Source organism: Oncorhynchus keta, chromosome 7, assembly GCF_023373465.1.
Source record: "Oncorhynchus keta strain PuntledgeMale-10-30-2019 chromosome 7, Oket_V2, whole genome shotgun sequence".
Lineage (NCBI taxonomy): Eukaryota > Metazoa > Chordata > Actinopteri > Salmoniformes > Salmonidae > Oncorhynchus > Oncorhynchus keta.
In genome coordinates, this window is record NC_068427.1 from 7,290,308 (window position 1) to 7,316,176 (window position 25,869).

Below are 25,869 nucleotides of genomic sequence, written 5' to 3' on the forward strand. Positions count from 1 at the left end.
GTGGATTCCGCTTGGTCAGACCAGCATTGAATGGTTCTAGTCACTGGTACAGCCTGTTTGAGTTTCTGCCTATAAGACGGTAGGAGCAAAAGATGGTGTCGTGGTCAGATTTGCCAAAGGGAGGGTGGGGGAGGGCTGTGTATGCATCGTGGAAGTTAGAGTAGCAGTGATCGAGTGTATTAGACACGTGCGTAGTGCAATCAATAAACTGATCAAATTTAGGTAGCTTTGTTCTCAATTTTGCTTTGTTAAAATCCCCAGCTACAATAAATGCAACCCCAGGATATATGGTTTCCAGTTTACATAGAGTCCAGTGAAGTTCCTTGGTGTCTGCTTGAGGGGAAATGTGGACCACTGTAACGTAACTGACGATAATTCCCTTGGAAAATAATATGGCCGGCATTTGATTGTAAGGAATTCTAGGTCAGGTGAGCAGAAGGACTTGAGTTCCTGTGTTATGATTACACCATGAGTTGTTAATCATGAGGCATTTACCCCCGCCCTTCCTATTCCCAGAGAAGAGTTTCTCTCTGTCGGCACGATGCATGGAGAAGCCCGGTGGCTGAACCGATTCAGACAACATATTCCGAGAGAGCCATGTTTCCGTGAAACATAGGATGTTACAATCTCTGATGTCTCCCTGGAAGGCAACCCTTGCTCAAATATCATCTACCTTGTTGTCAAGAGACTGGATATTGGCGAGTAGTATACCCGGAGCTGTGAGCAATGTGCACATCTATGGAGCCTGACCAGGAGGCCTCTCTGTCTGCGGCACTGTTGTTTTGGGGTCGGCTTCTGGGATTAGGTCCATTGTCCTGGGTGGTGGTCCAAACAGAGGATCCGCTTCGGGAAAGTCGTATTCATGGTCGTAATGTTGGTAAGTTGACGTCGGTCTTATATCCAATAGTTCTTACCGGCTATATGTAAAAACACTTACATTGTTACCCCAGGAAATCTTAAGAAATAATACATAAAAAAACGAAATACTGCTTAGTTTCCTAAGGACTCGAAGCGAGGTGACCATCTCTGTCGGCGCCATCTTGCACACTCATTCATTCGTTCATGCCATCACACGAGATTCATGATTTGAAATGTCATCAAGCATTTTAGTTTTAAAATTAAATAACAAAAAGGGAGCTTTGAATAATTAGCCTAAACAATAAATAAACCACAATTCATGAATGCATGCAACTGTTTTTAGTCTGCTGTAAGGCTTTTTTTTTTACATCATTAGAACAGACTCCGGTACCCTAATTTATTTATTGTTGTTTACACTGTTCCAAAATGTCAGAATAATATTGTAATCTAACAGCAACTGTTTAGCACACATAATACTCAAACAATGCTTGCTCCTGTACCCTCCTTTTTATTGACTACCAGTAGTTTCAACAACTAAGCCAGGCCGTCTTCCACAGATGACTTCACCTTACCCTCCTGAGCAACCAGTAAACATTCTCCCATTGAGTTTATTTTTCACGTCCTCCGCATCCATTTTGCTTTCACGTTACTGTGTTCGGAGTTTGTTATAACCAATTTATTGATGTGATATGATAGGCTATAGGTCAGGTCCTATTAGGTCAGGTCCTATTAATCACATAAATGTGATGCTTGCATGCTTCATGGAGAGAGAGCAAGGGTTGAGGGTTTAGGGAAAATGGCGCCGATAGATAGGGAAGCCGTGTTTCTAGCCCCTAGGCAACTTTGCAGCATTTTGATTTTTAATGTGTTATTTCTTACATTATTAGACCAGAATTGTTTTTGTGTTATTACATACAGCCGGATATCAAAGAGGTGATAACTCACCAGCATTACGACCAGGTATACGACTTTCCCGAATCAGATCCTTTGTTTGCACCCCCCAGGGCAATTGAACTGATTCCAGAGGGCGATCCAAAACTCTGCCGGCAGAGAAGAGGTATTCGGAGTGGACTTCTAGTCCAACTCAGGAGGCGTGCACACCACCAACCGCTTCAGAGTATATTGATCGCTAATGTTGAGTCTCTGGACAATAAAGTTGATGAGCTCAGGGCGAGGATTTCCTTCCAGAAAGACATCAAGGATTGTAAAATACTCAGTTTCACAAACACATGACTCCCTTGGGGTATACTGTCTGAGTCCGTACAGCCAGTTGGGTTCTCAGTTCAGTGCGACAGACAGGTATAAATATCTCTCCGGGAAAAAGGGTGGGGGTGTATGTTTCATGGTTAACTTCTCATGGTGTGATTGTGATAACATACAGGAACCCTAGAATACATCACAATCAAATGCTGTATTACTTCCAAAGATAATTATTTTTTGGTTATATTCACAGCCAAGTATATTCCCCCTGAAGCAGATAACACAACGTCCCTCAAAATAACTTTACCTGACTTTATGCAAACTGGAAACCACATATCCCGAGGCCGCATTTATTGTAGCTGGAGATTTTAACAAAGCAAATGGGGAAATGCTACTGCAGTTCTATCAACACATTGACTGTAGTACTCGCGCTGCTAAAACACTTGATCACTGTTACTCCAACTTCCGAGATGCCTAAGGCCCTCCCCCGCCCTCCCTGCGGCAAATCTGATCACAACTCCATTTTGCTACTCCCTTCTATAGGCAATAACTCAAACAGGAAGTACCAGTGCTAAGGACTAGTCAACACTGGTCAGATCAATCAGAATCCAAGCTTCAAGATTGTTTTGATCACGCGGACTGATATATGTTCCGGGTAGCCTCCGAGAATAACATCGACGAATACACTAACACGTTGACTGAGTTTATCAGGAAGTGTATAGGAGAGGTCGTACCCACTGTGAATATTAAAACCTAACCTAACCAGAAACCATGGATAGATGGCAGTGTTCGCGCAAAACTGAAAGCGCGAACCACCGCATTTAACCATGGCAAAGTGACTGGGAATATGGCCGAATACAAACAGTGTAGTTATTCCCTCTGTAAGGCAATCAAAGCGTACCCTCTGAAAGGTAAAAAACATCAGTATAGTGACAAAGTGGAGTTCAACGGCTCAGACACAAACTTCAAAGACAACCAGCCACGTCACGGACACGGACACCTTCTCCCACTTTGAGGAGAACAGTGCCCCCGACGCTGCCTGCTATCAAGGACTGTGGGCTCTCCTCCGATGTGAGTAAGACATCTAAGTGTGTTAACCCTCGCAAGGCTACCGGCTCAGATGGCAACCCTTGCCGCGTCCTCAGAGCATGCGCAGACCAGCTGGCTGGAGTGTTTACGGACATACTTGATCTCTCCCTATCCCAGTCTAATGTCCCCACATGCTTCCAGGTGGCCACCATTGGTCCTGCACCCACAAAAGACCAAAGCTAACTTGAAATAATTTACTATAGCACTCACTTATGTCATCATGAAGTACTCTGAAAGACTAGCGAAGGATCATATCACCTCTACCTTACCTGACACTCTAGAACCACTTCAATTTGCGTACCATCCCAATAGATCCACAGACGATGCATAAATCCAATCACACTGCATACTGCCCTATCCCATCTGGACAAGAGGAATACCTATGTAAGAATGCTGTTCATTGACCATAGGTCAGCATTCAAATCCATACTACTGTCGTGACTTTACTTTGATTAATCTGATGACTGTTATTTATTTAATCCACTAACTATGTTTAATTGTTACCCAATTTAAATGAATCATGTGACAACTAATTAATTTGGGATTTGGCTACTTACTTACAGTTGAAGTCAGAGGTTTACATACACTTATGTTGGAGTCATTAAAACTCGTTTTTCAACGACTCCACAAAATTCTTGTCAACAAACTATAGTTTTGGCAAGTCAGTTAGGACATTTACAAGTCTGGTTCGTCCTTGGGAGCAATTTTCAAATGCCTGAAGGTACCACATTCATCTGTACAAACAATAGTACACAAGTATAAACACCATGAGACCATGCAGCCGTCATACCACTCAGGAAGGAGACGCATTCTGTCTCCTAGAGATGAACGTACTTTGGTGTGAAAAGTGCAAATCAATCCCAGAACAGCAGCAAAAGGACCTTGCGAAGATGCTGGAGGAAACAGGTACAAAAGTATCTATATCCACAGTAAAACGAGTCCTATATTGACATAACCTGAAAGGCCGCTCAAAAACCGCCACAAAAAAAGCCAGACCACGGTTTGCAACTGCACATGGGGACAAAGCTCGTACTTTTCGGAGAAATGTCCTCTGGTCTGATGAAACAAAAATATAACTGTTTGGTCATACTGACCATCAATACGTTTGTAGGAAAAAGGGGGAGGCTTGCAAACCGAAGAGCACCATCCCAACCGTGAAGCACGGGGGTGGCAACATCATGTTGTGGGGGTGCTTTGCTTCAGGAGGGACTGGTGCACTTCACAAAATAGATGGCATGAGGGAGGAACATTATGTGGATATATTGAAGCAACATCAAGACATCAGTCAGGAAGTTAAAACTGGACGCAAATGGGTCTTCCAAATGGACAATGACCCCAATCATACCAAAGTTGTGGCAAAATGGCTTAAGGACAACAAAGTCAAGGTATTGGAGAGGCCATCACAAAGCCCTGACCTAATCCTATAAAACATTTGTGGGCAAAACTGAAAGTGTGTGTGAGCAAGGAGGCCGACAAACCTGACTCCGTTATACCAGCTGTCAGGAGGAATGGGCCAAAACATTTGAACCAAGCTAAACAATTTATCAAAATCGGCGGGTGAAGAAGGTGGAAGTTCCTCGGCGCATTAAGTACGGCAATGCATCTCCTCCTCATGGACTGCACCAGTTTTGCCAGTTCTTGCTGTGAGATGTTACCCCACTCTTCCACCAAGGCACCTGTAAGTTCTTGCTTGCTCGGACATTTCTGGGGGGATATGGCCCTAGACCTCACCGTCCGATCCAACAGGTCCCAGACGTGCTCAATGGGATTGAGATCCCGCTGGCCATGGCAGAACACTGACATTCATGTCTTGCAGGAAATCATGCACAGAGCGAGCAGTATGGCTAGTCGCATTGTCTGTCAGGATGTGCCTGCAGGAAGGGTACCACATGAGGGAGAAGGATCTCTTCCCTGTAACGCACAGCATTAAGATTGCCTGCAATGACAACAAGCTCAGTCCGATGATGCTGTGAGAGACCGCCCCAGACCATGACGAACCCTCCACCTCCAAATCGATCCCGCACCAGAGTACAGGCCTCGGTGTAACGCTCATTCCTTCGACGATAAACGCGAAAGCTGTCAAGGCTGTCAAGGCTACTTTGAAGAATCTCAAATATAAATATATTTAGATTTGTTTAACACTTTTTTGTTTACTACATATTCCATGTGTGTTCTTTCATAGTTGTGACGTCTTCACTATTATTCTACAATGTAGAAAATAGTAAAAATAAAGAAAAACCCTTGAATGAGTAGGTGTGTCCAAACTTCGGATTGGTACTGTACATATTTACATTTAAGTCATTTAGCAGACGCTCTTATCCGGAGCGACTTACAAATTGGTGCATTCACCTTATGACATCCAGTGGAACAGCCACTTTACAATAGTGCATCTAAATCTTTTAAGGGGGGTGAGAAGGATTACTTTATCCTATCCTAGGTATTCCTTAAAGAGGTGGGGTTTCAGGTGTATCCGGAAGGTGGTGATTGACTCCGCTGTCCTGGCGTCGTGGGGAGTTTGTTCCACCATTGGGGGCCAGAGCAGCGAACAGTTTTGACTGGGCTGAGCGGGAACTGTACTTCCTCAGTGGTAGGGAGGCGAGCAGGCCAGAGGTGGATGAACGCAGTGCCCTTGTTTGGGTGTAGGACCTGATCAGAGCCTGAGGTACTGAGGTGCCGTTCCCCTCACAGCTCCGTAGGCAAGCACCATGGTCTTGTAGCGGATGCGAGCTTCAACTGGAAGCCAGTGGAGAGAGCGGAGGAGCGGGGTGACGTGAGAGAACTTGGGAAGGTTGAACACCAGACGGGCTGCGGCGTTCTGGATGAGTTGTAGGGGTTTAATGGCACAGGCAGGGAGCCCAGCCAACAGCGAGTTGCAGTAATCCAGACGGGAGATGACAAGTGCCTGGATTAGGACCTGCGCCGCTTCCTGTGTGAGGCAGGGTCGTACTCTGCGGATGTTGTAGAGCATGAACCTACAGGAACGGGCCACCGCCTTGATGTTAGTTGAGAACGACAGGGTGTTGTCCAGGATCACGCCAAGGTTCTTAGCGCTCTGGCAGGAGGACACAATGGAGTTGTCAACCGTGATGGCGAGATCATGGAACGGGCAGTCCTTCCCGGGAGGAAGAGCAGCTCCGTCTTGCCGAGGTTCAGCTTGAGGTGGTGATCCGTCATCCACACTGATATGTCTGCCAGACATGCAGAGATGCGATTCGCCACCTGGTCATCAGAAGGGGGAAAGGAGAAGATTAATTGTGTGTCGTCTGCATAGCAATGATAGGAGAGACCATGTGAGGTTATGACAGAGTCAAGTGACTTGGTGTATAGCGAGAATAGGAGAGGGCCTAGAACAGAGCCCTGGGGGACACCAGTGGTGAGAGCGCGTGGTGAGGAGACAGATTCTCGCCACGCCACCTGGTAGGAGCGACCTGTCAGGTAGGACGCAATCCAAGCGTGGGCCGCGCCGGAGATGCCCAACTCGGAGAGGGTGGAGAGGAGGATCTGATGGTTCACAGTATCGAAGGCAGCCGATAGGTCTAGAAGGATGAGAGCAGAGGAGAGAGAGTTAGCTTTAGCAGTGCGGAGCGCCTCCGTGATACAGAGAAGAGCAGTCTCAGTTGAATGACTAGTCTTGAAACCTGACTGATTTGGATCAAGAAGGTCATTCTGAGAGAGATAGCGGGAGAGCTGGCCAAGGACGGCACGTTCAAGAGTTTTGGAGAGAAAAGAAAGAAGGGATACTGGTCTGTAGTTGTTGACATCGGAGGGATCGAGTGTAGGTTTTTTCAGAAGGGGTGCAACTCTCGCTCTCTTGAAGACGGAAGGGACGTAGCCAGCGGTCAGGGATGAGTTGATGAGCGAGGTGAGGTAAGGGAGAAGGTCTCCGGAAATGTTCTGGAGAAGAGAGGAGGGGATAGGGTCAAGCGGGCAGGTTGTTGGGCGGCCGGCCGTCACAAGACGCGAGATTTCATCTGGAGAGGGGAGAAAGAGGTCAGAGCACAGGGTAGGGCAGTGTGAGCAGAACCAGCGGTGTCGTTTGACCTAGCAAACTAGGATCGGATGTCGTCGACCTTCTTTTCAAAATGGTTGACGAAGTCCTCTGCAGAGAGGAGGAGGGGGAGGGGGAGGAGGATTCAGGAGGGAGGAGAAGGTGGCAAAGAGCTTCCTAGGGTTAGAGGCAGATGCTTGGAATTTAGAGTGGTAGAAAGTGGCTTTAGCAGCAGAGACAGAGGAGGAAAATGTAGAGAGGAGGGAGTGAAAGGATGCCAGGTCCGCAGGGAGGGGAGTTTTCCTCCATTTCCGCTCGGCTGCCCGGAGCCCTGTTCTGTGAGCTCGCAATGAGTCGTCGAGCCACGGAGCGGGAGGGGAGGACCGAGCCGGCCTGGAGGATAGGGGACATAGAGAGTCAAAGGATGCAGAAAGGGAGGAGAGGAGGGTTGAGGAGGCAGAATCAGGAGATAGGTTGGAGAAGGTTTGAGCAGAGGGAAGAGATGATAGGATGGAAGAGGAGAGAGTAGCGGGGGAGAGAGAGCGAAGGTTGGGACGGCGCGATACCATCCGAGTAGGGGCAGTGTGGGAAGTGTTGGATGAGAGCGAGAGGGAAAAGGATATAGCAGAGATATTTACTCCAATTGGGAGGTTAGCTGACTATAAATGATATTGATAATATTCCATTGCGTATTGCTTTGGATGACATTGTTAATCATCATGGGCAAACCCATCATGGGTTTCTGTACAGCACTTTGAGATATCAGCTGATGTACGAAGGGCTATATAAATAAATTTGATTTGATTTGATTTGAAACCCTAATAGAATTCCTTCAGGACACTAAAATGTGTATCATTAATGGAAGGATATGCCCCTGAAGCGATAACTTTACATCCATATCTGGCAAAGGAAAAGCTGTGGTGGAGTATATACTCTGCTCAAAAAAATAAAGGGAACACTTAAACAACACAATGTAACTCCAAGTCAATCACACTTCTGTGAAATCAAACTGTCCACTTAGGAAGCAACACTGATTGACAATAAATTTCACATGTTGTTGTGCAAATGGAATAGACAACAGGTGGAAATTATAGGCAATTAGCCAGACACCCCCAATAAAGGAGTGGTTCTGCAGGTGGTGACCACAGACCACTTCTCAGTTCCTATGCTTCCTGGCTGATGTTTTGGCCACTTTTGAATGCTGGCGGTGCTTTCACTCTGGAGTCTACAACCCACACAAGTGGCTCAGGTAGTGCAGCTCACCAGGATGGCACATCAATGCGAGCTGTGGCAAGAAGGTTTGCTGTGTCTGTCAGCGTAGTGTCCAGAGCATGGAGGCGCTACCAGGAGACAGGCAAGTACATCAAGAGACGTGGAGGAGGCCGTAGGAGGGCAACAACCCAGCAGCAGGACCGCTACCTCCGCCTTTGTGCAAGGAGGAGCACTGCCAGAGCTCTGCAAAATGACCTCCAGCAGGCCACAATGTGCATGTGTCTGTCAAACGGTCAGAAACAGACTCCATGAGGGTGGTATGAGGGCCCGACGTCCACAGGTGGGGGTTGTGCTTACAGCCCAACACCATGCAGGACGTTTAGCATTTGCCAGAGAACACCAAGATTGGCAAATTCGCCACTGGCGCCCTGTGCTCTTCACAGATGAAAGCTGGTTCACACTGAGCACATGTGACAGACGTGACAGAGTCTGGAGACGCCATGGAGAACGTTCTGCTGCTTGCAACATCCTCCAGCATGACCGGTTTGGCGGTGGGTCAGTCATGGTGTGGGCTGGCATTTCTTTGGGGGGCCGCACAGCCCTCCATGTGCTCGCCAGAGGTAGCCTGACTGCCATTAGGTACCGAGATGAGATCCTCAGACCCCTTGTGAGACAATATGCTGGAGCAGTTGGCCCTGGGTTCCTCCTAATGCAAGACAATGCTAGACCTCGTGTGGCTGGAGTGTGTCAGCAGTTCCTGCAAGAGGAAGGCATTGATGCTATGGACTGGCCCGCCCATTCCCCAGACCTGAATCCAATTGAGCACATCTGGGACATCATGTCTCGCTCCATCCACCAACGCCACGTTGCACCACAGACTGTCCAGGAGTTGGCCGATGCTTTAGTCCAGGTCTGGGAGGAGATCCCTCAGGAGACCATCCGCCACCTCATCAGGAGCATGCCCAGGTGTTGTAAGGGAGGTCATACAGGCACGTGGAGGCCACACACTACTGAGCCTGACTTGTTTTAAGGACATTGCATCAAAGTTGGATCAGCCTGTAGTGTGGTTTTCCTGTTTTAATTTTGAGTGACTCCAAATCCAGACCTCCATGGGTTGATAAATTTGATTTCCATTGATAATTTTTGTGTGATTTTGTTGTCAGCACATTCAACTATGTAAAGAAAAAAGTATTTAATAAGAATATTTCATTCATTGAGATCTAGGATGTGTTTTAGTGTTCCCTTTATTTTTTTGAGCAGGGGCTACCCCCCACAACTATCTAAACTTGTTTAGTTTAAGGTGTTACCCCCTACACAGATGATTGAAGAATGCGGATGTTTTGACTTAATTGGAGAGAACATTTTTTTTTTACTTCCTGATCATTCTCGTTTATTATTATTATTTTGTGTTGGCCACAAACTTTATCAACCAGGTATTACTGTGCATTATTTGGGGCAACAGATACATACCGATACATTTAATAAATGTGCCAAATTGCTATGTTCTGAAATGTAGAGCTCTGGTGGAACTCATCAAAACTCTGCAAAGATGCCAAGAAACAACATTTGATTTAGATGTGTGGTATGAAACATTTTGTGATATTATATATTCTGAAATGGGGAAAAATTATGTGAATAAAAGAATACACCCCCAAGTCCAGGAAAGTTTACAAGCCGAACAAGCCTTACTGGAATGATGAGTTACAGTACCTACGGTCTGTAATGCGCAAGGCTGATTACTAATTTTTTACAGTGTGAAAAGGAATACAACAGAACAGCGTAAGAAGGAATTCAAGAAAAAACAGCATGTGTTTGATAAAAGTCTGTGCCTATTGAAACGGAGATATCAGAGAGGGCAGTTATTGCAGCTTGAGGAGATACAGACAAGAAATCCTCAACAGTTTGAGCCAAATAAACAAGTTAGGTCCAAAACGACATAAGAAAATAGCAGGGGTGGCTGAACTCTCATATTACGCAGGTACTTAAGGAGTGGGAGAAGGGGATTGTTAGTTCTCAGGTAACGAAAATGTGGCATATTTTGGAGGAAGAATTTTACAAAGACATATGTTACCTGAGAACTAAACTGGAAAACACAATGTTAGAAGCCTCTTATATATGTAACCCGTACTTAGATGAGGCGCTGTCTGTGGCAGAAGTTAAGGTGATTAACCCTGCAAAAAATGGGAACGCATTTGACATTGATGAACAGCCTAATGAAGTTTTAAAATCCCCTGAATTAAATGACGTCCTATATGATTTGCTCCTAATTTGTTTTGAGTACAGTATACTGCCATCCACTTGGTATAAGTCTATAGTGAATCACATTCCCAAATCTTTAAAAAAAAAAAGACCCTAAAGTGCCACTGAACAATTGAGGCATAAGATTATTATGTACAGTCTATAAATTATATTCATCGATCCCCATTCTAGTGGAAGAACAAAATGGTTTTCGTCAATCCAGAGTATGTATAGATCATATCTTCTCGGTCTGTACAATAATCAGAAATAGATTACATGAAGACAAGCCTACTTTTGCATTCTTAATTGATTTCCCAATAGCTTTTGATTTTGTAAATAGGTATATTTTAGCCTAGAGTTTGTTAAAGGTAGGGGGTTGATGGGAAATTTTATCACGCAATCCAGTCTCTTTACAAAGTACCGATTGCTTGTGTGCATGTAAATTAATATCATAAACAGATTGGTTTCCCACACCCTCGGGTGTAAAACAAGGAGACACCTTATCACTGACTTTTTTGGCTATGTTTAAACAGTACATTCGATAAGTATTCAGACTGACACATTTTTGTTACATTACATGGACAAAAAATATATTTATAAAAAATCCTCAATCTACGCGATACAACATACTGACAAAGCAAAAATAGTTTAGACATTTTTGCCAATTTATAAGAATAAAAAAATGAAATATTACATTTACATAAGTATTCAGACCCTTTACTCAGTACTTTGTTGAAGCACCTTTGGCAGTGACTACAGCCTTGAGTCTTCTTGGGTATGACACTACAAGCTTGGCACACATTTATTTGGAGAGTTTCTCCCATTCTTCTCTGCAGATCCTCTCAATCTCTGTCAGGTTGGATGGGGAGCGTCGCTACACAGCTATTTTCAGGTATCTCCAAAGATGTTCGATCGGGTTCAAGTCCAGACATTTTCTTTTTGGTACCCTTCCCCAGATTTGTGCCTCGAAACAATCGGGGGTTGGAGCTCCAAGGACAATTCCTTCGACTCATGGCTTGGTTTTTGCTGTGACATGCACTATCAACTGTGGGACCTTTTATAGGCAGTTGTTTGCCTTTCCAAATCATGTCCAATTAATTGAATTTACCACAGGTGGAAAATCCAATCAAGTTGTAGAAACATCTCAAGGATGATCAATGGAAACAGGACGCATCTGAGCTCAATTTCGAGTCTCAAAGCAAAGGGTCTGAATACTATTAATATTTCTGTTTTCTATTTTTAATACATCTGGTAAAATTTCCAAAAACTTGTTTTTTCATTGTCATTATGGGGTATGTGTGTAGATTGCCGAGGATTTTTATTTATTTAATCCGTTTTAGAATAAGGCTGTAACATCATGGGGTCTGAATACTTTCCGAAGGCACTGTATATACCTATAATCAATTCAGGATCATAGAGTTATATCAGGAAATAAAAGAGCATATGAAAATCAGCAGCAGACCAAGCTGCCACAGTTGACTCTAGTAAGAAAGGTCATAGATATAACTATGATCTACATACCAAAGAACATGGGGATGTCCAGCTTGTCTTCCCGGTCCACCTTCCTCTTGATCATGACGATGTAGACTGCGTACAGAGCAGCCCCAGCCAATGACCACAGAGAGCCTGAACACAACATGACTTCATCATCACATTATCTTACGCTAATACATCCCTGTATCATGAGTTACAACTCTCATGGTTACACTCCAAAGGGTTTTTCTGCTAGCAATGCAAGCAAACGTAACATTGTGGCATGGCTTGCACTTTCAGAGTAGATTTAATGGTTTAATAATACATTGTTTTACATAGCATATTAATATGACACAAGGACACGTTAAAGTAGTACATCAAGTACAGTACAAGACATGACAAATACAACCAATATGAAGTGAGATAGGAGGGTAACAGGAGGCAGGAATAAGGAATATAGTGGGGAAAAAAGCCTAACAAAAACAAAACATTTTGAGGAAAGAAGTTTATCATCTGCAGCACTTTTATCTCCCTGGTTACCTATAGTGCCTTTTCCGTCAGGGCTGTCCATGCTGGAGAAACTGACAAGAACCACTCCTCCCATGCTACAGGGAAAGAGACCAGAGAAACAGTGTAACTATAGAGTAGCAACCCAGAGTAACTACAATAATTCAGCTGATGTCAAGGCTTACCTCAGAGCCACAGCTAAGAGCTTGGACAGAGTAAAGCGGTCGCTGCTATTACTGGGAAATATGGCCGCCAGGATGAGGGTGAAGAGACCTGGTGAGGAGGACAATAACAGCGAGACTGTTCACAACACATCCTGTACAGAGTTCAACCTGTTCAAGGTGACATTTTTAAATACACATGCTGTGACTTTCCAACATTGGAACATTTATTTGCAACAATGTTATTAAAAAGGCCCATAATGACTGTATTACAAAAAAGTAATAATCATCAGTGTTTTTGCTATTCATTGTAAGATCCTACATGTATATTTCGCTGAGTAAAATCACATTTAGTATTTGGACTCACCTGAAGTGGAGGACAGAATGTTCACTATGGCAACCTGCGTGTCCGACAGGGCCTCTTGGTAGGAGAGGTTTGCTAGGAACCACTGTGAAGGAGAGAAGTAGAAGTGTCAGCATGACACCTCTGATTTGTACCAAAGATGGTAGTTTACTTACTATTACTCTTCGTGTGTGTAGTCTACCCTCAGTTCTGGGTCATTGCTCATGTGGGAAATGAGTTATTATACAAAGATGTGTTTACAAGCCCAAAGTTAGTAAGACAAACGAGTTGAAGATTCTTACATGCATAATGTGTTCATTTATACTCATTTACACTATTCATGAAGGGAGAAGTCCAAAGCCATGACATGTTGAGTGTACAGCAAACACACTCTGCAGCAAAATGAGTAGTATCACCAGCAATAACTCAATGAAAAAAAACAGAAAGGTTTTGGTTAACTTACCTAGCAAATTGACAGTAATGTCAGTAATGAGAGACATCAAAAAGCTCCCAAATGCAGGTACTCCACAGACTCATTTTAGATATAAATTTGTCCCCCCTCCAACTTAATAAGGAAGTTCCAAGCTAGTATACAGAATGTCTGAGAGTCTAACAAGTCATATGTCTACACACACTGACAAAAAAAGTTCCCCTCAAACAGATAAAAAAATTAAGTTATTTGAATTAACTTACCACAAAGCAGAAGAAGAAGCTGATCTTGGCCACGTCGGTGACGGTGAGCTTTCCCACTGTGCGGAGCATGGACTCGTGGTCCTTGGCGGCGGGGTAGGACATGCGCGATAGCTTGGCCTCCAGGGCCTGTGTGGACGGGAGCTGGCGCACCTCCATGATGTTGCTGAAGCGCACCCGTTGCTTTTTAGAGGCTGAGAGGTTGGAGGGAAAGGACAGGGGGTAAAGTGGTAGATGGGTCACAGCATGACCAATAGAATGAACCAGACAATGAAAACTTTAAGTAGAAATAAAGCATGCGTTAGCTTATGTCATTGTTTTAGGAACCAAAACCATGAGAAAATGTTGCACAGTCATTCTCTGAAAAGCATCTCATACCCTATACTGTGCTTTAGGCACAATAGCCTGGGATTGAATAAGACAGCTTTCGAATTAAAACCACAATTACCACTTTCCTCAAAATGTGACCCATCACGTAAACTCGGCCAAAACAGAGATGCTAGTTCTAGGTCCAAACAAAGAGATCTTGCTGTTGGATCTGACAATGAATCTCGATGGTTGTATAGTCATCTTAAATAAAACTGAAGGACCTCTGCGTTACTCTTGACCCCGATCTCTACTTTTTTCATCTTCGTAGCACTGCGGAAAAAGCTAATCCTTGCTTTTGTCACTTCAAGATTAGACTATGTCAATGCTCTACTCATGGCTACCTGGATAAGGCACTAAATAAACCTGTTAGTGCTAAAAATGGCTGCTAGAATCTTAACCAGAAACCAAAAAGTTGATCATATTACTCCAGTGCTAGCCTCTCTACACTGGGTTCCTGTTAAGGTTAGGGCTGATTTCAAGGTTTTACTGCTAACCTACATGGATTTACTCCTACCTATCTCGCTAATTTGGTTCTGCCGTACATACCTACAAGTACGCTACGGTCACAAGACGCAAGCCTCCTTATTGTTCCTAGAATTTCTACGCAAACAGCTGGGGGCAGGACTTTCTCCTATTGAGCTCAATTTTTATGGAATGGTCTGCCGATCCATGTTAGAACTGCAGACGCGGTTTCAACCCTTAAGTATTTAGTGAAGACTCATCTCTTTAGTCAAATAAAATATAATTGTATTTGTCACATGCCGAATACAACAGTGAAATGCTTACTTACAAGCCCTTAACCAACAATGCAGCTTTAATAAAATACCCCCCCAAAAAGTAAGAGATAAGAATAACAAATTATTAAAGAGCAGCAGTAAATAACAATAGTGGGGCTTTATACAGGGGGTACCGGTACAGAGTCAATGTGGAGACTATATACAGGGGGTACCGGTACAGAGTCAATGTGGAGACTATATACAGGGGGTACCGGTACAGAGTCAATGTGGAGACTATATACAGGGGGTACCGGTACAGAGTCAATGTGGAGACTATATACAGGGGGTACCGGTACAGAGTCAATGTGCGGGGCACCTGTGTCAAGGTAATTGAGGTAATATGTACATGTAGGTAGAGTTATTTAAGTGACTATGCATAGATAATAACAGAGAGTAGCAGCAGTGTAGAAGGGGGTGGGGGGAGCGATGCAAATAGTCTGGGTAGCCCTTTGATTAGCTGTTCAGGGGTCTATTGGCTTGGGGGTAGAAGCTGTTTCGAAGCCTCCTGGACCTAGACTTGGCACTCCGGTACTGCTTGCCATGCGGTAGCAGAGAGAACAGTCTATGACTAGTGTGGCTGGAGTCTGACTATTTTTAGGGCCGTCCTCTGCCACCGCCTGGTATGGAGATCTTGGATGGCAGTAAGCTTGGCCCTGGTGATGTACTGGGTCGTAAGCACTACCCTCTGTAGTGCCATGCGATCGAAGGTAGAGTAGTTGCCATACCAGGCAGTGATGCAACCCGTCAGGATGTTCTCGATGACGCAGCTGTAAAACCTTTTGAGGGTCTGAGGACCCATGCCAAATTTCTCAGCCTCCGAGGGTTAATAGGTTTTATCGTGCCCTCTTCAAGACTGTCTGTCTGGTGTGCTTGCACCATGTTAGTCTGTTGGTGATGTGGACACCAAGGAACTTAAAGGTCTCAACCTGCTCCACTACAGCCCCGTCAATGAGAAAGGGGGCGTGATTGGTCCTCCTTTTCCTGTAGTCCACAATCATCTCCTTTGTCTTGCTCACGATGAGGGGGAGGTTGTTGTCCTTGCACAACACGGTCAGGTCTCTTATCTCCTCCCTATAGGCTGTCTCATTGTTGTCGGTGATCAGGCCTACCACTGTTGCGTCATCAGAAAACTTAATGATGGTGATGGAGTCGGGTCTGGCCATGCAGTCATGAGTGAACAGGGAGTACAGGAGTGGACTGAACATGCACCCCTGACGTGCCCCCGTGTTGAGGATCAGCGTGGCGGATGTGTTGTTACCCACCCTTACCACCTGGGGGTGGCCAGTCAGGAAATTAAGGATCCAGTTGCAGAGGGAGGTGTTTAGTCCCAGGGGCCTTGGCTTAATGATGAGCTTTGAGGGCACTATGGTGTTGAACACTGAGCTGTAGTCAATGAATAGCATTCTCACATAGGTGTTCCTTTTGTCCAGGTATGAAGGGCAGTGTGGAGTGCAATACAGATTACATCTGTGGATCTGATGGTGCGGTATGCAAATTAGTATGGGTCTAGGGTTTCCGGGATAATGGTGTTGATGTGAGCCATGACCAGCCTTTCAAAGCATTTCATGGCTACAGACGTGAGTGTTACAGACGTGTAGTAATTTAGGCTGGTTACCTTAGTGTTCTTAGGCACAGACACTATGGTGGTCTGCTTGAAACATTTTGGTATTACAGAGAGAGGTTGAAAATGTCAGTGAAGACACTTGCCAGTTGGTCAGCACATGCTCGGGGTACACATCCTGGTAATCCGTATGGCCCTGCGGCCTTGTGAATGTTGACCTGTTTAAAGGTCTTACTTAGATCGGCTGCAGAGAGCATGATAACACAGTCGTCCGGAACAGACAAAGTCCTCAATGCACTTATTGATAAAGCCAGTGACTGATGTGGTGTACTCCTCAATGCCATCGGAAGAATCCCAGAACATATTCCAATCTGTACTAGCAAAACAGTCCTGTAGCTTAGTATCTGCTTCACCGGACTACTTTTTTTATAGACCGAGTCACTGGTGCTTCCTGCTTTAATTGTTGCTTGTAAGCAGGAATCAGGAGGATAGAATTATGGTCAGATTTGCCAAATGGAGGGCAAAGGAGAGCTTTGTACGTGTCTCTGTGTGTGGAGTAAAGGTGGTCTGGAATGTTTTACCTCTGGTTGCACATTTAACATGCTGATAGAAATGAGGTGAAACTGATTTAAGTTTTCCTGCATTAAAGTCCAAGACCACTAGGAGCTCCGCCTCTGGATGAGTGTTTTCCTGTTTGCTTATGGTGGTATACAGCTCATTGAGTGTGGTTTTATTGCCAGCATTGGTCTGCAGTGGTATGTAGACAGCTACGAAAAATATAGATGAAAACTCTCTAGGAAGATAGTGTGGTTCGTCCTATTTATTGTCCAGCGATTGAACGTTGGCTAGCAGGACGAAAGGCAAAGGCTGATCCTCACAAGGCACCCTGATCTTTATACGCAAAATCTCAATTTCTTCCTCCAGCGAATGACGGGGTTCTGGGCCTGGTCGGGTGTCTGTAGTATATCCTTCCCGTCTGACTCATTGAAGAAAAACCGTCTAATCTGAAGTAAGTAATCACAGTTCTGATGACCAGAAGCTCTTTTAGGTCATAAGAGATGGTAGCAGCAACATTATGTACTAAACAAGTTACGAACAACACGAAAAAACTAACAAAATAGCATGGTTGGTTGGTTAAGAGCCAATAAGACTGCAGCCATCCCCTCTCGCGCCATCATAAACATTTGTAGTAGGTCCTATGATTGAGTGCAGTATGGCCCAGGGGTGCGAAGGTGAACGGCAAGGCACTAAAGTGACGAACCACCCTTGCTGTCTCTGCCTGGCCGGCTCCCCTCGGATTCTCTGACCCTATTACAAGAGTCACTGGCTTGCTCGTGCTCTCCCATACTTACTGTCCTCAGGCTTGTGCGGTGGGGGAGATCTTTGTGGGCTATAGTCGGCCTTGTCTCAGGGTAGTAAGTTAGTGTGTTGATCCCTTTGGTGGTGTGGGGGGGCTGTGCTTTGGCAAGTGGTGGGGTTATATCCTGCCGGGTTACCCTGTCCGGGTTAACTTTGGATGGGGCCAGTGTCCTCCGACCACCCCTGTCTCAGTCCCCAGTACCTATGTTTTAATACTGTCATATCTGGTGTAATTCTCTCGTAGATCCTGAGCCCTAGGACCATTTCTCAGGACAACCTGGCCAGACGACTCCTGGCTGTCCCCAGTCCCCAGTCCACCTGGTTGTGCTGCTGATCCAGTTTCTGTGGCTATGGAACCCTGACCAGGTCGTGCTACCTTGTCCTGGACCTGCTGTTACAACCCTCCTCTGCTGGTCATCTATGTACGTTTGAACATCTTGAAGAACGATCTGGCCTTAATGGCCATGTACTCTTATAATCTCCACCTCAGCACACCCAGAAGAGGACTGACCACCCCTCAGAGCCTGGTTCCTCTCTCGGTTTCATCCTTGGTTCCTGCCTTTCTAGGGAGTTTTTCCTAGCCACTGTGCTTCTACATCTTCATTGCTTGCTCTTTGGGGGTTTTAGGCTCAGTTTATGTATAAGCACTTTGCGACAACTGCTGATGTAAAAAGGTCTTTATAAATAAATGTGATTTGATTGATTGACTTGAATGTGTGAGACCCCTAGAGGTCTTTGTGGGACTGATTTCATACATCACCCGCCTGCTCCCGATGGCTTTTTTGTCTGACTCCCACCCACACCCACAAAAACAGGTTTTACAGTCCTGCAAATGTTATTCTAGGTGTATCTGACTCAGCTCGCTTGGCAGCTTTGGTCCCAGCAATTTTGGGCCTTATATACACAAACATAACTTAAGAAATACAAGAATTACCAGAGATTATCGCTCCGCCCATTGTATTAGGCTATCGGTATTAGGCCTAATGGGCTATATCAACCAATAGGCTAAACATAGTTCAAAAGTTGGAGAGCGGACATTTGCACTCTCTCTTGAGCTGCGTTTTGCATATAGCCTACCTTTTAGGAGTGGGATGATTTAGCCTAATCAAGTTTATGAAGTAAATGGAAAGATAACTGTCCCGTGCTTCACCACCCATACATAGCCTAGTGCCGATAGGTCTACTCTATTGAATTGAGACCACATGAGCACCTGATCTCGCATGTCCAACTAGGAGAGTGAAGGTAAGCTATTGAACTTGAAGCAGTAAGAATCATGAGAGCGGACACGGACTTTCTCTTGAGCTACGTTTTGCAAATAGCCTACCTTTAGGAGCGGGACGATTTGCAGGCAGAGACAAATACATGATAATAGGCTATTTATTGAAAAGGAAAAGGTGCAAAGAATGATGATCCAAATAGGCCTACCACTGTTGCGATAGATAGGCTACTTAACTTGAAGCAGCGAATGATGAGAGTTGGTGAATAGTGTGACAGAGATGTGCTTTTAATAAAATAGATAAGTTAACGCATACAAAGCGCAAAGACGACAGTTTCCAAATAATCTGCGGGTCTAAAAATATGTTAATCCTAAAATTGTCAGTCTGACCACCCGGTCCCGCCTGCAGCATGAAAAATGGTGACCGCGCCACAATGATCTCTGTCAGGGCAGCCCTCTAGCGACATACTGTAATCAGCCAATATCGATCAGCAAAGACAGAGAAATATGAAATCCTGTCATTGTGTCATAGAAAACTAAGCTCCAGTGTCACTCAATGGTCAGACAGAGTTCCTATGAGACAACCTTTCCTTTCACATTGTTTATCGACTCACTCTCCTGAGTCAAACCTGGGAGGGCCATCACATCGAACAGCTCAACAGCCCCCTCTGTTGGTCAACACCGCAAAGTGTATTTTCCATTCTACAACTTCATTATTTACATGTTTCTTCTTCTTTCATGTTTCTACATCATTTCTACATCATTTTTTTATGCTTTCTTGAAATGTTATGAAATAAATCAAATACCAAGACAGTTCACAGGATTCCTATTCTCCAAAGTGATAAAAAATTGATTATTGAAGGGTTTCTTTCAACAACACTCATTATTTCTATCTGGTAAATGTAAGTGCCTTCAGAAAGTGTTTAACCCCAGTACCTTTTCCACATTGGCTTGACGACTTCTAAAGCTTGAATTTAAAATGGATTAAATTGAGATTGTATATCACTAATCTACACACAATATCCAATTATGTCAAAGTGGGTTTTTGTTTTGACAAATTTTTACAAAATAATTCAAATGAAAAGATGAAATGTCTTGAGTCAATAAGTATTCAAGCCTAAATAAGTTCAGGAGTAAAAATGTGCTTTGAAAGACGGATCCAGAATTCTAAATAATGTCATGGGTCTGTGTCGGATCTGATTGTCACAGGTATCGGGTATGTGGAATTTTAACTGACTTGTCCAGAAGGGCCCGTACAGATCCAAACAAGACTCCTGCAGTAGACAGAGATGCTCTTGCTTTTCAAGAGAGTGAAGTGTGGCGCATGTAGCTTGTTGTTGGCTATTCATAAAGCAGCAATAGGCTACAGTCACAGACAGGTACTACATAATTATATTTGATTATAAATAACCTATGGCAGCTATTAGTCTAGTATAGTGCTAATCGGCTTGGTTGGTTGCTGTCTCTTCCTCCCTCCTCCCTGTGTCACTCACTCCCCCACCTGCTTGAGTGGCACCTCTCTCCCTCCTCTCGCGCTTTATCAGCTCCTATTCATAAAGTAGCTTTTAAAAAAAAAACTTTTCTGCTCCTTCCCTCACCTGAATCAGGTCTGGATCTGACAAGGTCTATACGGAACGGGTCTAGTTGTCACCTCTTGTCCAAAGCTCTTACGAGACTTACCCCCAAAAAACGTACACCTATAATTGCTGCCAAACGTGTTTCTAACATGTATTGACTCTGGGGGCTGAATACTAATCAAGTTATAGGAGTGTTACTTTTATTTTTCCCCACTTTGACAGTTTGTGTATATCATTGACAAAAAAATGACAATTAAATTCATTTTAATCCAGCTTTGTAACAAAAGCAAAAGGGGTTGAATGCTTTCCGAATGCACTGTATCAGTTTGAAAGCTTCATTGACCAGCAGCAAAAGGCAATACATTGCATTATTTATAGATCAGACTGTTGATTAGTCTTCTAAAGATGTTTATTTCTCTATTTTTTAAAAGTTGTATTACTCACTGGAATCACAATCTCCAATGGCACAGTTTGTCTGTTCAGTCGGAAGATCCTGAAACTTCACTGGAACATACAAGGGTTCACTCTGAAGAAAGAAATATAGAGTTCAACTAATGCACTCAACTAAAAGCATTACTTATCATCCCATTTATTTTCATTACAGTATATTCAGCCAGCCAACAGTAAAATCAAATTGAGAGTAAGAGAGAATACAAAAAGCAAATCAATTATACTCACTAGGGTATGGTCATTCAAACTGGTGTCATTGATACAGGGGGTAAAGTAGGCCTCGGCATCAGCAAACTGTGGAGAGAGGCGCTATAGGTTAGAATGGGCTGTTTTATCATAGCAAATCAACATAGTATCAACGACCACTACTAAGATACTGCATTAAGCAACAATTCATCTTTAGATGGAAACAACAATGTATCGCTGCCCCCCCCGAGACATCAGTGCAAGACGTACAAAGGCTGCGTGTCGTCCCCGGAGACTGCCCGTGCACTGCTGCCTCCATGGCCGCCACAGCAGGAACCCCAACAGGTACAGCACAAACATGGAGGTCTTGGTGAACGTGCTGAAGAAGGGCTTGTTATACTCCTGCCGCTTGAATATGTACTGGGGGGGGGGGGTAGAGAAAATACTCATGACTTACTGTATGAATGGCTGGAACTTAAAACCGATCCAGTGCAGTTTTTTTTTTTTTATAAATAGGGAGAGGTCACTTTGAAACTAATGAGATGTGACTAATCCAAGTACTCAAAACTGCCACCTAGTCCCTACTTGTGTAGTTCTGCAAAGGCTGGACAGATATTATTAGCAACATAGTGAAACCCTGACCCCACTGGAAGGCAAGGTGAAGCTACTACCATATTCTTATTCAATCCTTTTAAATCTATCGGGTAGGGGTTAGGGGTCAAGCATTGTCTTATAATTGAGCACGAGTCTTAAGCTTTAGCATATTAGCCAAAATAAGGGTTGCCTAACCCAGGCCATCCAGTTCTGCAGTGTTGCTGGTTTTCATGTCTCCCTGTGCACCTTCTGTCTGGAGAGTGCCCCTGACAATCAGTTCCAAGCTAAAATGCAAATACAAGAATAAGTAGGCCTGTGGCCTGCGGAACCAGGGGACTACAGGAAGTGCTAGTGTCTTACTGAGGTGAGCTCAGAGGAGACCACCCAGATGATGTCCACCAGCAGGAGGATGACCACCCCCAGGGCCATGCGTCTCCGCTGGGCCACTGTGCTGCCCTGAGACCCCATGCGGTTCATGAGGAACACCCACACCATCTGGACACTGCTTAACAAACACACAAACTCGTTATCGCACAAACACATTTTTTAAAAACTTTTCACAAACTGTAATAACAAAAAAAAAAAGTCAGATGTTTTTCAGATGTGACACAGTGACAGTACCTGGAAATCCTAATACAGGATTCTTCAGCGTTTTGGACGTTCTGACTCTCCTCAGTCAGGCAGGAATCTGAAACTGTGTCAAAGTAGATAATGAGAAAAATTGTGCAACAGTCCTCCTATCTGCTGTGCACAGAGCTCATCACCTGCAATCTCTTATCAATTAATATTGTTATGTAACGCTGAACGTTGCTGTTGGGGTGAAAATCCATCTGGAAACAAGAAAGATGACATAGGCTAGGCCTAATTGTTTGGTGAAAACAGTTTCCTAGGACACACACATGTGGCTTTTGTTCAGAGCAACATCAACCAAAGCTACTGTCTTTCTTGTGACATTACAAACTCAATTTAACACATTATTTTCACATATATTCAATTGCTCTTTTGAACTGGTTTCCCCACAAATACATACATGGTCCTAAGTGAGGAACGCCCAGACCCCACTCTATCCCTGTCAGGCGGCGTATCACATTTAGAACCTTCGTACACTTTCTCACCAGTCTCTCGATGCGTTCTGCCCAGGTTGGCCTAGTGTCAAAGTACACCTCTAGGAACCCGATCGTCTCCACCCTCAGGCGTACCTTCAGTCTGATAAAGAACACTGTCTGGGTTATCTATAGAAAACCTGATTCTCCACTTCAACGATTGCTTCCTGTACCTTCCTGACAGCGTATGGTACATGTATTCCCTTCTAACCATAAGGCCCCATCATCTTCAAATGAAGACCTTTCAATACCTAACGTGAGCTAGCAAGAGCAACAATTTCTTCCTCTGCTCACCACGACTAACAAGCGTGTTAGCTACATGCAAATTAGACAGATGCTAGCTAGCTAGTTTACAATATAGGTAGCAATGTCTTTGTTGCAATATAAGACCTGTAGTACTGTAGAAACATACGGAGGCCATTGTTAGCTAGCTAATGTTAGCTATCTCGAAGTTTAACGTTACAGCTAACTTAGCAGGCTAAATTGGCTAGCTAGCCGGCAACATCAACAACAAACCATTCGTATTTACCTAGCTACCGTTAGATGGCAAGTAGGCTTCGTTCTTCTTGACGTGGTCGTTACTTCTTCGCCTTTGCAGAAAAATACAACTGCTGGATCATCAGTAATAAACGTACAGTATGCGATAACACAAATATCTAAACTGGTTTGGATGTAAACATAAACATGAACGCTCCTTCTCTTCTTCTATGGTATATTATTAGCGATCACAGAATGTCATGTGCATCCCGCCATCTACTATGCGGGATGGAAACAGGATTCCCCTTCTGCTAATAAAAAATAAAATAAAAACAGATCGGATACCTACTACGTAGGCTCAAGGGGAACCTGGGAGTGCAGTTTTTCCGGTCTTCAAATGTAAAATCCTTAAATCCCAAAATCGTTTCTGCTGCAGCCACAATAATGTCCAGTTTTTAGACTCCTTTGAGACTTGTGATATACAGTTTATAACTGTGGCGAAATTGTTCTTGTGGCTTTCCGGCAGACTGGACGCTGTGTTGCATATTGCTGTCTTTCGCAGGTCAGAGTGCGAATTGCACATTTCGGTCACATTTCAGTCCTCTACTCGCTTTCACTGCCTCACCATAGGAAACGTACCCTCTCAAACTCTGGTAACCTCACTTTGGATCCCCAGCTTCATGGGCACGCCAACAGTTGACACACGTACTTTCTCATTCCAACTGTAATGTTCAACTGTAATGTTCCTCTAACTATGCCCTCCTGCACATTTCTCACATCGTGGGAACCTAATGCACCGTACGTAGCCAGTTCGGAACATAGGACCTGACAGAATAGCAAATATAGCCTAACCTGACTTTATCGGGTAAAAACACTCTGTCAAAGCTCAACAAGAGAGACGGTATTCTCAGTTGTGCCATTGCCACCGGGTCTACATCTCACCAAACGGCAGGTGTCACAAACACCAGGAATATTCCTTTTAATTTGATCCACCTCTACACTCAACGCTATGGTCTGGGACCCAGCAGAATCGCACTACTACACCCTGTCTCTCGATTCTTCATAACATTAATGCCTCCCATTAACACTCCTAATTCTTCTTCTTGTTCTATGATATTATGGCAGTCCCCAAGCATACGTTAGAGGTGCATGTTGCCAACCTGTGTGGGCTGTGTGTCCGCCTACCGTTCTGGAGTGTGGAATTAGTTCATTACACTTTGTGACACAAAAAGGGTAGGGGAAAATTATATATATTTTTAAATCCCTACCAACTAACCCTACATCAATTAAAACCTCACCACTATTCCACTACTTTGGCCCTTCTGATCCTAGGACACTATCATTCAATACAACTTGTCATTAAAGGTAGATTTAGCATAATTACGTTGCCACGAGCAGCACCGCAGATATTGAGATGAGCAAGATGCAAGACTTCGCTCTCATTAGCTAGGTTTCCATCCAATTTGAAACAGAATATGTGAATATTCAAAAATCGGCATAAAACAACATGCCCATTTTCCACCAGAGATGTTTTTCCATCCAACTGACTTTTTGCGGTTAACGGATAAAACGCTGTGCGTGATGACGTAGTGCATTAAATTCCCATGTACCGAATGAAAAATACAAGTTAAATGGCCATCACATTTTCAAATCTATTGATGGTTTTGTCACAAAAACGGTTGCGTTATATAGCAAATGTGCCCACTCTGGTCTTGGCACATGCGCTTTAAACAACAGCTCGCATGTACAGTGCAGGTAGGCTACCTACATTATGAGATTATTAAGGATAAGAGCGATATTATTTGTATTTGTCAAACTGCAGCCAAGCATCGATCATCATGTCACCAGAATAAGACCCTCAATATTTATTGGAAAGGAGCATCAAACTCATCACCTTGCACATTTATCTCCCTATGAAGGTCATCATAATTGGTTTAATCTGTAGCTTAAAGGAAAACTTCACACACAAACTATATTTTGGTATGTATTTAATTAGACCATTGTTGACATAGTCTTGCAGTATTATATGATGCAAAATGCATCATACAGGGATGATGTCTGTATGTTCAAAGTTACGTATCTTGAAAACGTGATTGCTGGCAAGCAAAACATTTTGGGACTATGTCAACAATGGACTAATGAAACAAATACCAAATTATAGTTTTGGGTTGAGTTTTCCTTTAATAAAGGCATGCTTTCCAAAGCCATAGTGACCCTACAACATATCACCATTTATTGCATTATACATTTTACCGACACAAAAAGACCCCACCATATCAAATGAACAAATGTTCTGTCGGCATTTAATGTTTACATCAGCCCAATCCTTAATTTTTTCATGTGTTAGGTAATTCATCCACATGAAATGGTTGGATGGAAACATGGTTACAGTAACACACAGGTTTGCTTCATGCTGTTCACAACGTGGTAGCCAGGGCACCA

At 44.0% G+C, this 25,869-nt stretch overlaps 1 protein-coding gene across 2 annotated transcripts in view; it reads right to left on the reverse strand.

Moving 5' to 3' along the window:
- Positions 1-24,942, reverse strand: part of LOC118385914 (solute carrier family 35 member F5-like) — a 38,841-nt gene extending 13,899 nt beyond the window's left edge. The window contains exons 1-11 of one of the 2 annotated variants that reach the window (XM_052521916.1): positions 23,480-24,942; positions 22,469-22,541; positions 22,208-22,349; positions 21,524-21,673; positions 21,296-21,361; positions 21,062-21,143; positions 13,763-13,953; positions 13,094-13,175; positions 12,751-12,838; positions 12,599-12,663; positions 12,107-12,211 (exon numbers count right to left, since the gene is read on the reverse strand). In XM_052521916.1, the coding sequence (XP_052377876.1) occupies positions 12,107-12,211; positions 12,599-12,663; positions 12,751-12,838; positions 13,094-13,175; positions 13,763-13,953; positions 21,062-21,143; positions 21,296-21,361; positions 21,524-21,673; positions 22,208-22,342 (964 nt within the window). In that variant the 5' untranslated portion in view covers positions 22,343-22,349; positions 22,469-22,541; positions 23,480-24,942. Of the gene's footprint in view, positions 1-12,106; positions 12,212-12,598; positions 12,664-12,750; positions 12,839-13,093; positions 13,176-13,762; positions 13,954-21,061; positions 21,144-21,295; positions 21,362-21,523; positions 21,674-22,207; positions 22,353-22,468; positions 22,542-22,877; positions 22,893-23,479 lie in introns of those variants that run through there. The other variant, XM_052521917.1, reaches the window with a different exon arrangement.
- Between the last annotated feature and the right edge of the window lie 927 nt (positions 24,943-25,869).